The sequence below is a fragment of the Brassica napus genome, chromosome C5, assembly GCF_020379485.1.
Source record: "Brassica napus cultivar Da-Ae chromosome C5, Da-Ae, whole genome shotgun sequence".
Lineage (NCBI taxonomy): Eukaryota > Viridiplantae > Streptophyta > Magnoliopsida > Brassicales > Brassicaceae > Brassica > Brassica napus.
In genome coordinates this window covers 36,441,981-36,457,328 of record NC_063448.1, presented here as the reverse complement: position 1 = coordinate 36,457,328, position 15,348 = coordinate 36,441,981, and the positions used below count along the sequence as shown (strand labels likewise).

Here is a 15,348-nt window from a genome sequence, read left to right as displayed (position 1 = left end):
TTGAATGGAAAAGGTTCATTCAAAATGGTATAATGTCTATTATGCCCTAAATGTAATTCACAAATTACAAACCTAAACATAATATCATTTTGTCACACACGAAAACTGACAAAACCACAAAAACGCGTTTTCCTGTGAAAACCTAAAAACTAATTTTTCACGTCAAAACTCCAAAATGCATTTTCCCGCCAAAATTGGAAAATCTCGTTTTCCTGCCAAAACCGAAAAATCATGTTTTCCCGCCAAAACCGAAAATCTTGTTTTCCCGCCAAAACCGCAAAAACGCGTTTTCCAGTCAAAATCGCAAAATCTCGTTTTCCAGCCAAAATCGAAAATCTCGTTTTCCCGCCAAAACCGCAAAAACGTTTTTTCCCGCCAAAACCGCAAAAATGCTTTTTACCGCCTAAATCGCAAAATCTCGTTTTCTGGCCAAAATCGAAAAGTGCGTTTTCCCGCTAAAACCAAAAAATCTTGTTTTCCCTCCCAAAACCGCAAAAAAAACTCGTTAATTTTGAAATAATTCTAATGTAAATATATTAGATTAAATAATTAAATATAATATAGTTAAAATTAATATCAAATATATGGTTAAATCAACACAAGAGTATTTTTGATAATTTGTTTACTAAACTCATTTATATGGAAATGAAAATAAAGAAACAAAGATAAGATTCATTTAGATGATTCATCTAGATGAGCTATTTGCATGGACAAACAAACAGTCACAAAAATCTGAATGGATCATCTAAATAGATCATACAAATGAATCATCTAGATGGAGATGACAAATGGTGAAACAAACAGCCCCTTAAACACTGAAAATAAAGAAGCATCTAACACGTTTTATTACGTTTATCTTTGTATTACTCTGCGCATGCTCAGTTGGCAAAGCTCCCAAAGAATCTTCTGGCCAAAGCTTCTTTAACTAAGGCAACTGGACAAGTATGTATATCTTATGGTGGAGCATTTCAATAACATAGATGATGACTGGTTTCTTATGTATTTCCCCTTTTAAAGGCGTTGGCGCTGCTTCCTCAAGTGATTTCATCGCTGGATGCCCATACATAGAAAGCGGATTGAACAGGTTTGATCTCTTTTGAGATGCATCAGGCAAAGAATTATTACCTTTAAGTCTTTAACTATGAAGACTAGCAATATTCTTATGGCTGTGGTGGTGTTTGTAAATGTAAGAACTAAGGCACAAACGTAAAGCACAAAGTACACCAGAGAATATTTCTACAAAGATATGTGTATTACTAGTATTCTTTTAAAGCAAACTTACAAGTCTCTCTTTAAACAAAACCTCAACAAGAACAAGACACCCTTGACTTGTTGCTCTAGCCTCACACGTCCTAAGGTCGAATACAAAACCTCTAGAACCTCTCCTCTTAATCCTTAGTGCTTTCACTCGCTTACAAGTTTATGAAATTAACTCCTATGCTAAGAATACAATTTCGGTGATAACCCTAATACATAGGTCGTAATAGACTATAAATACATAATAGTCAAGTCGGTTAACCTAGCCTATCTACCAAATATTTACTAACTACCCAAATATGGTAAGTTCCCTAAAACTCATACAAAGCCTTTAAGGAACTTCCCATCATGAGATCTCCCTTCTCCAAGGTGAATCTCTTCATGCTTGCCCTCCAACATGTCTTCGAATTAACTCTAACTTGGTCAGAAATCCTTTCTTCAAGTCTCGATTTTCACTTCGTCTTGTTCATCCGCATGTGCACTCATTGTCGTAGACTCTGCTCCATTCGTTGTTGTACTTGTCTCTGTATCAGAGCGTCCACCTGATCTTTGCATCTTCAGTGTTCTGAGCCAAGTTTCATTTGTCAATACAGTGGGGATCATCTAAACACAGTAACTCAGTTACTTGAAAACATGGAAATCACACAGCTTCATGCGCTGCGGTAATCTGACATAACCACCATGGTATTAACTAAATCTCTTATATTGCAATAATGGTTCTTTTTTTTTCTACCAAGCGATTGAGTTTATCATATATGTGGTGTATTTTTATTCAGATTCCTCAATAGGACCACAATCAATCTCCAGGGGCCAGTTGAGCATTTCCGACTAATGCCAACTAGTGATCTCCGAGATACAAGTACATATGTTTAACTCCGTTAATTTCTTCATGAGTTACTTACAAGTCTTTCTATCTTCACGTGTCAAAACAAGATCATGTCTGGTAGTTTAGAAGAAGATAGAAAGACTTGTAAGTAACTCATGAAGAAATTAACGGAGTTAAACAATTAAAACCAAGCCGAAATAGAAAAAATGGTTTAGATTTGGTAATACCGAATATACCAAACATATGTTATTTTTAAAAAACTGTGGTATATAAATATGGTTTGGTACATAAACCGATCAAACGGAATAAACCGAGTAAACCGATTATATTAAAGTATAGTAGTATATTTGTATGTAAATTATATAGCATAATTAATAACATATGTATAATTTATTTTTATTGATATGATCTTCGTACTTAAAATATTGATTTAGTAATTTAATATTTTGTTTTAAGTTAAAATTCATTTATTTTTATTTTTATCAATTAAACAAACCATAATTTTTACTTTTTCGTTGAAAAATATATGTACTAATATTTAGTTATTTAATAATATTATGGATTATTAATTTTTCTATTTTTATTTTTTAAAAATTATTATTATTATAATTATTATTATTAACTTAATATGTTTACTAATTATTTTAATTAGTAAAAATGAAAAGAAAAATAGTCTATTTAAAAAAGGAAATATATTCATGTTTTATTAAAGCCGATATCCAACCATCTAAAGTAAAATTTACAAAATGTTATAAAAGATAAATATATTTATGGATTTTCGTATAAAACCGAATAAACATAAAACCGGCGGTATATAAATCGAACCAAACCAAAATAGATATGGTTTTAAAATGGTAACTATTTTTTATAAACTTAAATACCGAAAAACCAAAAAAAAACGAACAGAAACAAAACCGAAATTCAGATTGAACACCCCTCCTCTTAGATTTACCAAAACACCCTATAATTTATTCATTACTAGGGGTATGTCCGCGCTTCGCGCGAAATATTATTTTATTGTTGTTAATTATTATTTTTCGGATGATATAGTTAACTAATTATGTGATCGTTTTTATTTGCTAAGAGCATTATTTGGTATTTTTATTATGTTATGTAGTAATAGGTGATATGCTAACATATTATGTGTTTTTTTTTAATAGTGTGTTGTTGTGGGTATAATAGTACTTATTAGTGGTGGAGTGAGATTGTGATATAATGGATATTGAATTTCAATAATTTTGCATTAAGACTATTGTTGATTCTAAGGCTAATAGTTTCAGGGTAAAAATTAATATTTTTTCCAATTATTTGAAGATTTACATTACTTTTTAAAGATGTTTTGTGCTCTCTCCCTTTATTTTTACATTGAGCCGTCACCATCTATGCATTCCGTTTACCTTTTCGGTGTGTTGTGATTCTCACCATCACCGAAAAAGACTCACATATGTGCTCTTGTTCTTCCTCACCTTTTTCTCCTCTTCTTCTTTTTTTCGGCTCATGTTAGGAACTGCATCTCCTTGGGTTGGGTCAGAGTTTAGTCGTCTTTGAAGTTGTTTTCCTCGTCGTTGGCATACCATCGATAGTCCCTTCTCGTCTTGGTTTTCAATATATGGTTTTTGGTGATCTGACTTCAATAGCTCGAGGACGGCTCCACGATTTGATGATTTCGTTTTGTCTTCCCTTCCATCTATGTTCCCTCATCTCGTTGCACCTTTCATCGTTGCTTGCGTCTCTATGACTCTCCCTTTCGCCATGTTTGCCACTCAAGGTTTGGATAGTATTCTCCTCTGAGTATGCTCTGTAGATTTGGAAGATTATTTATGGTCTCAAGTCTGGGCTCTGGTTTTTCAGGGGTTGGCTTCCGTTCTCCCTCACTCAGGTTGTTCTCTTATGCCCTTGCTTCCCTTAGTATAAGTGTGCGGTATTAGCCTCTTGGAGCTTTGATCCCTTCTATCCAGAGCTTTGTGGTTTTTCACCGGCATAGGCGTCTTGTTTGTGCTTGTTTAGTTTGTGAGGTGTTTCTTACTTCTTTGCTAGTGGTTGTGCTTATCGTTCGTTATGTATGTCTCTTCCTGCTTCGTGGTGATTTTGGCCTTCTGTTGATTATTCTTCCTCTAACCCGCTTTCTCGGTTCTTTGCATTGGTCCTTGATCACGTTCTTTTGTGTTCGAGGGATTGATGTATCTCAAGATTATCTTTGTACATTTTTCTGACTTTTGATTGTTCTGGTCAAGACACTCTATAATAAATTGAGGTAAGTTAGTTTTCGTTCTTGATCGCCTTTGAGCTCTGGACCTTTATTGAGTTAGTGTTACTTTGGCATTTTTTTTCTCTGTGATTATGGAATTAATTATGTTTAGATTGTGTGTTCTATTTTATTTTTGTTAATATTAAGATAAATTTATAGTTGTAAATGAAATAATAGGAAATAGTAAAAAATAATAAAATAGCGAAAGTTTATGTTATTTGTAGCTGTGAATTAATTAAGTATTTAAAATACTTTTTAGTTATTTCTTTATTCGTTTAGCAATTTTTTGAACAATAAAATAGATTATCAAACTTCAAATGATGATGGTTAGTGTGAGAAAGATTAGATAGTGCATTATTAGAAAATAGCGAGCCAAATTGCAATAATCTAAAAGAAGAAGGATCAAAAATGTAAAAAGACAAAAAAAAAGAAACATGTCAACAAACCCCCTTCCACATGTCATAAGAAGAGAGAAAAGTCTATTTTATATATATAGATAGATATATGCTAGTTATAAAACACGTTTGATGTTTTATTATAGGATGTTGATTAAAAAAACAAATAAAAAGATAACAAATTTTCTAAGTTATCTATACTATTATTTATGAAGTGATTTTGTTGATTTGTCACATTCTCCATAATTTTACCTAATTTTGCTTATTTGTCATATTCTTATTAGTTTTTAGATTAAATCATTAATTTATGAATTTAAATAATATAAATATTTTGTCATACCATTATTTATGAAGTGATTTTACTGATTTGTCACATTCTCCATGATTTTAGCTAATTTTGCTTATTTTTCATATTCTTATTAGTTTTTAGATTAAATCATCAATTTATTAATTTAAATAATATAAATATTTTGATTTCTAATTAAATTATTAATATAAATAATATAAATATTTCGAAATTTCTAATTGGAATTATGATTATAATTATTTTAACTTTCACACGATTTTTATTAGTTTTTAGCTTAAATCATTAATTTATTAATTTAAATAACATAACTATTTCAGACTTTCTAATTGGAATTACAATTATAATTATTTAAAAAATTTAGGACCAATTCTTATTTTCATATGATGTAAGATGTTTTAAACTCTATAGTTTCAATTTTCTCATTCATTCCAAGTTGTCTCGATTATAGTTTTTGACATCTATATTTATGTACTTTTGATATTTGTTTTTTATAGTTGGAGTTCTATGTTTTTCTTCTTTCTTTGAGTCTGAAATACTAGGATCAAATCGGTTTTGTTACATGGAATTTAGAATTTAGAATTAGGTATTATGAATTAGGTACTCTGAATTATTTCAGTAGTTATTTCACGTGTATGTTTTATTACTGTTTAATCTATAAGAAAAATATGCTTTGATATTAAATTTAGAGAATTGCCTATGTAATCATGTTATGAACATGTCTTTAATGGTTTAGTTTCTAAAACGGCCAAAAGTAAATATATTTATAATGAATAATTAGATTTATCATTATACAATTAACCATAAATTAACTTTAATAATAAAACTATCATTATCTATTGTTTCTTTTATTAAAAGTAAACTTATGAAATATTAAGATAAGTCAATGTATATATTGATCAAGTAAACCAATGAAATATTGTCATTATTTCAATTCGTTTTTTTTTAGGTCTTCAAAATTATCATCGAACTTTAGTTTTTATTTACTTTTTATTTATTTTGTTCGTATTTGGATTTTGTGTGTTTAATGTTTTTTTGGTAAGTTAATTCATGTTTATGGTTCAAAAATACAATGTAGATTAAGAGAGACCAAAAGTTCACATTCTTACATTACTTTATTGGGTGGAATATTTGATATGTAATTATGCTCTTATGGTCTCATAGTTTTATAGCTTTCCTTTGCGTTAAGAATACGTAGATCAAAATAAAAATCGAAGAGAACTAAAATGATTAAGAATATAAATAATAAGTTATCATGATGTTTATATCATAATACATATATTACTAATTATTAGTAAAACGATCATGCTCGCATGTGCGGTAAAACACCTAGTTATTTGTCATGCTTTCCATTTCTTTAAGTTAGTTATATTTTATGCTCAATTATTAATCTTGATAGATAGTGTTAGTGATTTAGCTGATAATTTATCATATATTTATAATAATTTAAAAATTATAACGATAATAAGATAGCTAAATTTATATTTTATTTACTTTAATAATATTAAAATATTATATATATATGTTTATATTATATTTGGTTTAGTAATATTAAACTCGTTCTATTTTATATATATATATATATATATATATATATATATATCACATAACATAAAATGAATCATTTATAGTTTAAGATAATTTTTTTAGGACAACTAAAATCAATCATTGTGATAATTTCTGAAAAAGTTGGCAAAGAATTCAAAAACATTTATACTACTATTTATGAAGTATTTTTTTTTTCTCTCACGTAAAAAAAAATAGAGCATTTAAAGTCTTTATTATTCTTAATAAATAATTAGATTAGATTTACTAATATGTAATTACCCATGAATTATAAATGAATTTTATTAATTTGATAATCATCATTATCTAAAAAGATTCTATATTAGGTAAGCCAAAAATATTTTACATCATAATATTTGAAAATAAATATAAATCATATACATAGTTTTATGTATATATAAATTTTTTAAGTTTATCCCCCAGGTTAATCATGTTCTAAGAATCTAAGAGCATGATTAACCCGGGTTCTTAGGATGAGACTGTTTCTTAACTTTTAACTAAAAAAGATAAGAACCGGTTCTTAAATAAGGATTTTAAGAACCGGTGAACCGGTTCTTAGTTTTCTTAGTTAAAAGTTAAGAAACCGTTTTTTAACTTCTGATAAGAACCTACTCTAAGAACTTCGGGTTAACCATGGTAAGTCCCCACTTGATACGTAAGCTGAGAACCCACCCGCAGAGTAGAGACGAGTAAAACGACACAGTTTCTCCGAGAAAGTGAAAATAGCTTTCGCCGCACCGTCCGATTCTCGGAGACCAGCACCTTCTTCGACGAATCAGTTTTTCGTCTCTACGGCGAGAATCTGATACTGCGTAGATTCCCTTCCCCGACGTATAATTGGAGGCTCTGTAGACGTATTAATAATAACGAATGGCGTCGCTAGCTCTGACTTCTCCTCCCGGCGTTAAGGTTCCGTCGCACCTTGCCTCCTCGTCTTCGTCTCTCATCTCCCGCTCCTCGATTTCATTCACCACCATTGAGTCTGGCTCCCGAATCTGCGTTTCCAATTCGGCGGTGAGCAGTCTTGTATCTTCTAATTCAATCACACACATTACGTACGTAAACACGTATGTATTATAGACTGTTTTGGATGCTATAGTATTTTGATAATGAATTCAAAAAAATCTTTTGTTTGATATCTGATTTGGTCTGTGGAGATGAGCGTATCCTATTAGCAGTGCATTTATGTTCTAACTTCTTATGTTTGTTTGTTTATCTATCCATGAATGTAACGGTGGAAGTTAGTAACTATGTTAATCTTTGGTTAAACATTTTTTTTTATTTTTATTTTTTTGCCAGAAATGCAATTTGCCGAAAGCACTGACTCTTGGCAACGGGAACGCTAGCATTCCAATCATCAACGGGACGACACTTCCAAAGTACCTTGATTCTTCTTCCCGGTTGGAGAAACCAGTGAGTAGTAGAAGAGCCAACACAAAGCTCAAGCTCTTCTCTGGTACTGCAAATCCAGCACTTTCTCAGGTTTGTTTTTTCCTCGTCATTCTTCTTCTTCTTCTTATACTTTTGCTAACTCTCTCTCTCTCTCTCTCTTGTGAAGGAAATTGCTTGGTATATGGGCTTGGAGCTTGGCAAGATTAGCATCAAGAGGTTTGCTGATGGGGAGGTCTACGTTCAGCTCAAAGAGAGTGTTAGAGGCTGCGATGTCTTCTTGGTGCAGCCTACTTGCACTCCGACTAATGAGAATCTCATGGAGCTGTTGATCATGGTGGATGCTTGCCGAAGAGCTTCCGCTAAGAAAGTTACTGCTGTGATTCCCTATTTTGGATACGCAAGAGCTGATAGAAAGGTACCAACAATTAATCTCTCCCTTTTTTTTTTGGCAAAATGAGGTTTCAAGCAAAGCAATTTTAAAACTTATTGTATATTCTAGACACAAGGGCGTGAATCCATTGCTGCCAAACTGGTTGCAAACCTTATAACGGAGGCAGGTGTGGATCGGGTTCTTGCGTGTGATCTTCATTCAGGACAGTCCATGGGTTATTTTGACATACCTGTGGATCATGTCTATTGCCAGGTGTGTGTGTACCTTCAAACTTCTTGACATATCAGCCGTCTCCGTTTTACTAGCCGGACTTCTTTCCGTTATATCTTATAAATTTTCATAAATCAAACTTTTTTTCTTCTGCTTTTAAACTCTTATTTAGATCAAAGGACAAACGCTTCTTTGTATTTTATGTTTTTAATCATTATAGCTCTTTTAATTTCTGTGATTTTACGTTTCAGCCTGTGATACTAGATTATCTTGCTAGCAAGTCAATTTCATCAAAGGATTTGGTAGTGGTTTCTCCTGATGTTGGTGGAGTTGCTAGGGCACGTGCTTTTGCCAAGAAATTATCCGATGCTCCCCTTGCCATTGTTGATAAAAGACGTCACGGCCACAATGTTGCTGAGGTCAAACTTCTAAACTTTCTAATGACTCGTTCCTGCACGCAAGTTTTTTCACACGTGACTCACTCTTCCACACAGGTCATGAACCTAATAGGTGATGTTAAAGGCAAAGTGGCAGTAATGGTGGATGACATGATTGATACCGCTGGTTAGTTACCAAGAGATGATTCCCAGACCGAAACAACATTACCAAGTACCACTTTGTTTTGTATGCAGGAACCATTGTGAAAGGAGCAGCTCTTTTGCACGAGGAGGGTGCTCGTGAGGTTTACGCTTGCTGCACGCACGCGGTTTTCAGGTGAGCTCTCGAATTCACCATTTTTTCTTCTTCTTGTGTATGTGAGAACACATGTGATTAGAGTTTTTTTTTCTTACAGTCCGCCTGCGATAGAGCGGTTATCGAGCGGTTTGCTGCAAGAAGTGATAGTGACGAATACATTACCGGTAGCGGAGAAGAATTACTTCCCGCAGCTAACGATATTGTCGGTGGCTAATCTTCTGGGTGAGACCATTTGGCGTGTCCATGATGATAGCTCCGTTAGTAGCATTTTTCTTTGATGCTTCCTTGGTGTTTAAGGTTTTAGGATGGGGTTCTTTCTTCTATTCACAGTTTCTACACCCTAAGGAGGGTGTATTGAACAGAGTGTTTGAAGAGGTTTTGGGATTTTTAGGTTTGGTGGGATTTTAAGTGGGTTTTGAAGATGTTTAGATGATTTTGGTGGGCTTTAAAAATAAAAATCCCCTATATATTATTTGTGAAACATTACAACTTATTTTTGTAGCCACATGTCATCACTAGGATGATTCTTAGAATTACTAGAGAAATAAGTTGGTCCATCTAATTATATAATAAATTTATTGGTCCATCTAATTATATAATAAACTTTTTATTAAACTAACCATAAATTCATTATTAATGTCAATTATTATTTCCTTAAATAAAGATTACGGAATTGCCTAATGTGGGTAAAATATATATGACAATTAATGATTTTGAATAAAAAAGATCTGATAAAAAAAATGTATCTTCTATCAAATTTGTTTAATTTAAAACTATTAAAATAACTTAAAAAAACAAAATAACCATATTATAAAAATTTAGATTTTTCTGTATATTTTATATTTTGAATTTTAAAAAATGACTATAGATTACTAAAATTGTTAAAAGTCTCACATTCAAATTTTGCGATCCATGGTTTAAAATTTTTGTTATGACAAAATACAAATGATTACAAAATCATATAAGTAAAAGTCTAATTTAATTAATCATTAAGATTTAAAATATATATATATATATATCATTCTAAATTAAACTATAAACCATATTGAATAAATAAATATTTTAGTTTCAAAATTTACTTTGAATAATTTTTTTGATAAAAGTTTTGAACTAACATTGATAAATTTTTTTAAATTATCAATTACTAAAATTATTAGTCCCACAATGAAAATTTTGTTATCAGTAATTTAAAGTTTTTGCTATTAAAGATACACATGATAAAAAAAAACATATGAGTAGAAAACACCATTAAAAAAAATAGACATTAATATTAAAAATATACTATGTATGTTAATATCATTTAAATTTAATTACATATCGTATCAAATTTTTTAAAAAAATTGTTTGTATTAATAAAATTAATTTATACGTTCGCACCAATTTTATTATATATGTAATAGTTACTGACTTTTAATTATTTAATATATATTTATTATTTCATAATATGTAAAAACATATAATACATAAAATAATTTATATATATAATTTTTATCCCGCGCAAGGTGCGGGTCTTAATCTAGTGCCAAAATATTGGGGATTTGGCATGATCCTTTTCTAAAATTTCAGAGTACTTGAGTGAATTAAATTGGGAAACAAGAGAAACCACGGATAGTCTCGAGTTTCGACTCTTCCGTCGTAACTTTGACATAGAACTGACTGTTAAGTGTTAACAATGAGCTTGTCAACTTTACCAAGATTCTCACTTGTTTTCTCATGAACTTACGTGTGTTCTCAAGAGTTTTAATGGCATTGTTGCTTAGCTTAGAACATACCCACCACTTGGCTCGTTGGTGGCTGTGATGGGGTGAAGCTGTGGAATTGTCTATACAAGGCAAGATCTCGTCTAGAACCGTTCGTCATGAACATGTGCGGTTTCTTACAAACAACAATGTTTGATTAGTGGTTATGCAAATTCTACTATATATGCTTCATCAACATAAACCATTTCCAGAATTAGAACAGACACATTAACTACGTATTATATGTCAATTAATCATTGAAATCTCAAGAAAATCAGTGAAATCATCCCTCTTTGACCCCTTGTTTCTATCTTCTCACTTTCATTTCCCCATTGATGAAGAGACGATAAGGGGAACAATTTTTAAATAATGTTTTAGCATATAAACTGACCCAGAACAAGAAAGGAGAAGATGTAATCAAAACTCGAAACAAAATTGCATTTTGCACGAAGTTGTTTTAAGGATCGATTGAGAGGGGAATGGGGATAAGAGCACCTCCAATGGTGTTACCCACCATTGGAGTCCTTAGCCTTAGTTTAATATTTTTTTTTTTTTTAAATAGTTAAGGACTTTAAACCTAAATCTTGGTCCAATGGTGTTATCCGTTTTGGAATCCTTAGCCAAAAAAAAATTAAATTTTAAAACAATAAAGATAAAAAATTTTATTTATTAAAAGACAAAATAGAAACATACAATAATTAAACATTTTAATCATTACCAAACTTGTTCCAAATATTTTGGTTCTGACTTGATTCAAGACTACCCGTGACATTCAGAAACGTAAAACTTGGAAGAGACATCATCTGTTGTCTTCAACTGGAACATGTCTTGCTCTTCACCTGAAACAAAGAAAATGACATGAGTAAGTAAGTTAAGTAAATCAATCTTCTAATGCAAACATCACTAAAGCTAACAAACCATAATTCACGACAATATTTCAGCCAACAGTTTATTTTTCAGTGCTGCTTCCATCTCAGAGAGTGGCTCGGGCTTTTCTAGCAAACTCTGTAACAAACTATGCTTAGAGATTTCCTTTTTCGTCGCCAACAAGCCTTCTATCTTGGTTAGTTCTTCTTCTTTTCCAGTTTTCTTCCTCTTACCTGCGGCCTTAGCAGCCTTAACCCCTACCGGTCTAGCTTCTGGCTCTGGTACTGGCAGTGGAGAATCCATACTTTTCCGCTTATCCTTGTCCTTCTCCAGAAAGGTGGAGCACCATTTGACGTCATGTCTAAGCTCCCTCCACGCGTGTTCCAAGTTGAACTTCATGTGATGGTCACTGCTGAAGATCTCCAATGCAGCCTTCATCACATCGTTCTCATTCTGGCCGCTTCTCTGCTCTCTCAGGGCCAAGTCGTAGCAGCCAGAAAACTTACACACCAATTCGTTGATCCGAGCCCATCTTTGCTTGCATTGGCCTAGTTCTCTTGGCACTGTCCCAACCAGGACAGGACTGTTGTTGTAGTAATATAAAATCCTCTTCCAAAAGGCAAGACCTTTTTGTTCGTTACTTACAATTGCATCCTTGCTGGTGTTGAGCCAAGCACCAACGAGGACTAAATCCTCTTTGACAGTCCACTTTCTTCTCTCTTTCACAGTTGACTCTTGCGGAGATTGAGAACTAAAGATGGGAGTTTCTAAAGACTCAAGCTCAACTGAGTCTTGACTCGCTAAAAGGTTAATAAAACTAGAGGAAGTTGCCATTTGGGAATAAGTAATTGTGATTCTACAGCGACTAACCAGTAGGATTAAATAGGGGATTCTACAATTACTCCTAGTAGAAAACAGTCTTATCAAAACAGCTAGCTATAATTTAATGAAGTGGTTCTTTGCAAAATGCAGTTACGGTCAATTAAATGGTGGTTTAGTATGCATTTATAGCTACAACATGACTTTTAATTACTAGTATGCAATGACATATATTCAAGCATTTTGATTACATCTCATATATGAAGGTTGGAAGTTGTTTGTACATTACCTTGTAAAGGTCAGACAGTCGCATTTTCATCCTCTGAACCTCTTCCTGAAGCTCTTCCTGAACAGACATGAGACAAAAGAGTCTAAATTTTTTCAAGGAAATATGAACAAAAATAAGATGAAGAAGGAACGACACTAACCAGGCTCTCTGTTACGACGTTGTCCTTCTCTGCAACCCACTTGAACATGACCACCATACATATTAGGAATGCTACACTAACCAACACACAAACAAGCAATGGATAGCCATTTGCAATCCCGGTTTTCTTCTTAGTTAACTCCCCCACAAACTTCTCAACCTTAACCAGCTTCTCGTCACTCTCATAAGCTTGATCCTTAAGCTCCCTAAGTTGTCTCTGCTGGTCACGCAACTCCTCCATGACCGCCACATCCCACCATTTCCACACATGGCAGTCTCCATCATCCGTGTTCGAACAACTGAAGTACCTTCTCCCTGGATCTTTGCTTGTGTAAGAAGTTTTAACAACTGCCTCACTACCACAGTAGCAGGTAGCGGGGATTCCATCATCACTCTCAGGTTGAGGAGGGTACTCAACCGGCTCCGGTATGTTCTGCCTACTGTCAGCATCGTCGGAGTATAGATCAGCCTCCGCTTGAAGAAGCGAAGTTATATCTACATCGTACTCCTCTGAAGATGAAGGCTGGCTGTAGCTATAACGACCCATTTTTCTTTACCTGAAAGCAGAGAAACGAAGGCGTTATCGATTGAAAGCAAACAAAGGCGTTAATGCATTTTCAGACCCTTACCAAAAACTATAATATCCCCCAATCGATTTAAACCCTTATCATTTTGAAACCAATAATTTGAAAAAAAAATAATCCACGATTCGATTCAAACAAAAACCGTTTTCGAACCCCAAATCCGAACCCTAATTTGCGAGGAACACAACTTTATACCTAGCGTAAATCAATAAATCAACGAGAGAACCTTTCGATTTACCTTCGATTGCACCGACAACCCTTCGATTAACCTCTTTATCGTCGAGAACCCTTCGATTAGTGTTCTTCACCTTCGAGAGCAGAATCGCCTTTGTCGCCTCCTCTGTTTTTTTTTTTTCGTGGTGAGAATAAATGAAAAGAAGACGCGAGACCCTTCACTCAACGCACCAAATGCGTGTGCCACGTCACTAAGGATCACCCCAATTTGATCCTTAATTACGGACCATTCCTTAGTTTATTTCCCCTTTTTGCTAATATTATATTAATTAAACTTAAGGATTAACTCCTAAGGATTGTCCTAAAACTGCCGTTGCGGATGGTCTAAGACTGGAGAATGAAGAAACTGTTATTCTTTTGCACGTGTTTTTCTATAATGTTTTTTCTTTTATAATTATGAAAATTTCTCCAAATATATGGGGGTGTGTATTTCGTATAAACTATTTTCAACTAAAAAAGAAAGCAAAGTATTCTAATATCCTTTTACAAAGTTCTCTTACAAAATAATGTTTAGTTTTGAATAACACTAGATTTGATAAATTTTTTATAATTGATAGTTTTTTTTTTTTTTTTTTGAACTCAAAACAATTTTTATAATTGATAGTTGAATAACAATGGATTTCAAGTGGGTTTTAATGATTTCACATAAATTCCATATTCAATAACACATGATTTGGAAAAAATTTAAAGAATCAGTAGTTAAATAACAGTGGATTTTACAAAAAAAACCCAAATCTCCTAAAACTTTTAGTCCAATACACTCCCCTAAGTATGTTTTGATTGTCTCTCTACCCCAAACCAAACTTTTGTCACTTGTCTGAGTTGTACCTTTTTATTTTCATTTATTAGCTTAGAAATTTTCAATAAGTATAACAAATTGTGGAGTTTTGATTACAGTTTCCGCACTTGGTACACGATTTATATTGAGAAACAGTTGTTAGTATCTCTAATATCCTGCTATGGTTGTTAGCCCTTTTAACTCTGGAAGATGCAGAAAAATCGGAAAACTAGCCCGTAAAAGCAGGTAGAGAAATTAGGCCTTGATTGGTAAAGCGTTAGCATTAGCAGTAGTAGTATGATATAGAAGCAGTATGCTGCAGGAATTGTATGCTTTTGCTAAACTGTTTAATATGATGATTGGTATAGCAGTATGAGTATGCGATTTAAAATTATTATAAAATTAGTATATAATATATAATATATTTATTTTAATGAATATATTTCTAATATATATATATATATATATATAAATATAGTAACATATAAAATGAAAAATATATATAATTAATTTATTTTATTTAATAATTTAAAAATTATGTTTATATCGAAAAATATTATTTTAAAATAAATTTTATAATTAAAATATCTATTTTACAAAATAATATTTCACATT

At 32.3% G+C, this 15,348-nt stretch overlaps 2 protein-coding genes across 5 annotated transcripts; one reads left to right on the top strand and one right to left on the bottom strand.

Annotated features, from left to right (window-relative positions):
- The first annotated feature begins 7,156 nt into the window (after positions 1 to 7,156).
- LOC106379176 (ribose-phosphate pyrophosphokinase 2, chloroplastic) lies at positions 7,157 to 9,776 on the top strand. The gene is made up of 8 exons (XM_013819184.3): positions 7,157 to 7,610; positions 7,896 to 8,078; positions 8,155 to 8,403; positions 8,488 to 8,631; positions 8,841 to 9,008; positions 9,084 to 9,153; positions 9,222 to 9,303; positions 9,383 to 9,776. Exons 1-8 carry the CDS (start codon positions 7,467 to 7,469, stop codon positions 9,561 to 9,563), a joined length of 1,221 nt encoding a protein of 406 aa, XP_013674638.1. The 5' UTR covers positions 7,157 to 7,466; the 3' UTR covers positions 9,564 to 9,776.
- A 1,739-nt stretch (positions 9,777 to 11,515) lies between these two features.
- Positions 11,516 to 15,104, bottom strand: LOC106443766 (glutathione S-transferase T3-like). Of its 4 annotated transcripts, XM_048756563.1 has the most exons (4): positions 13,960 to 15,104; positions 13,139 to 13,694; positions 13,000 to 13,056; positions 11,524 to 11,863 (listed from the first exon to the last, which is right to left on the bottom strand). In XM_048756563.1, the coding sequence occupies exons 2-4, from the start codon at positions 13,682 to 13,684 to the stop codon at positions 11,837 to 11,839; spliced, it is 630 nt and encodes a 209-aa protein (XP_048612520.1). In that variant the 5' UTR covers positions 13,685 to 13,694; positions 13,960 to 15,104; the 3' UTR covers positions 11,524 to 11,836. The 4 variants fall into 4 exon arrangements, with proteins under 4 accessions (XP_048612519.1, XP_048612517.1, XP_048612518.1 ...); XM_048756561.1 differs by having other exon boundaries at positions 11,518 to 13,056; XM_048756562.1 differs by having other exon boundaries at positions 11,516 to 13,056; positions 13,139 to 15,104.
- Positions 15,105 to 15,348: the final 244 nt, after the last annotated feature.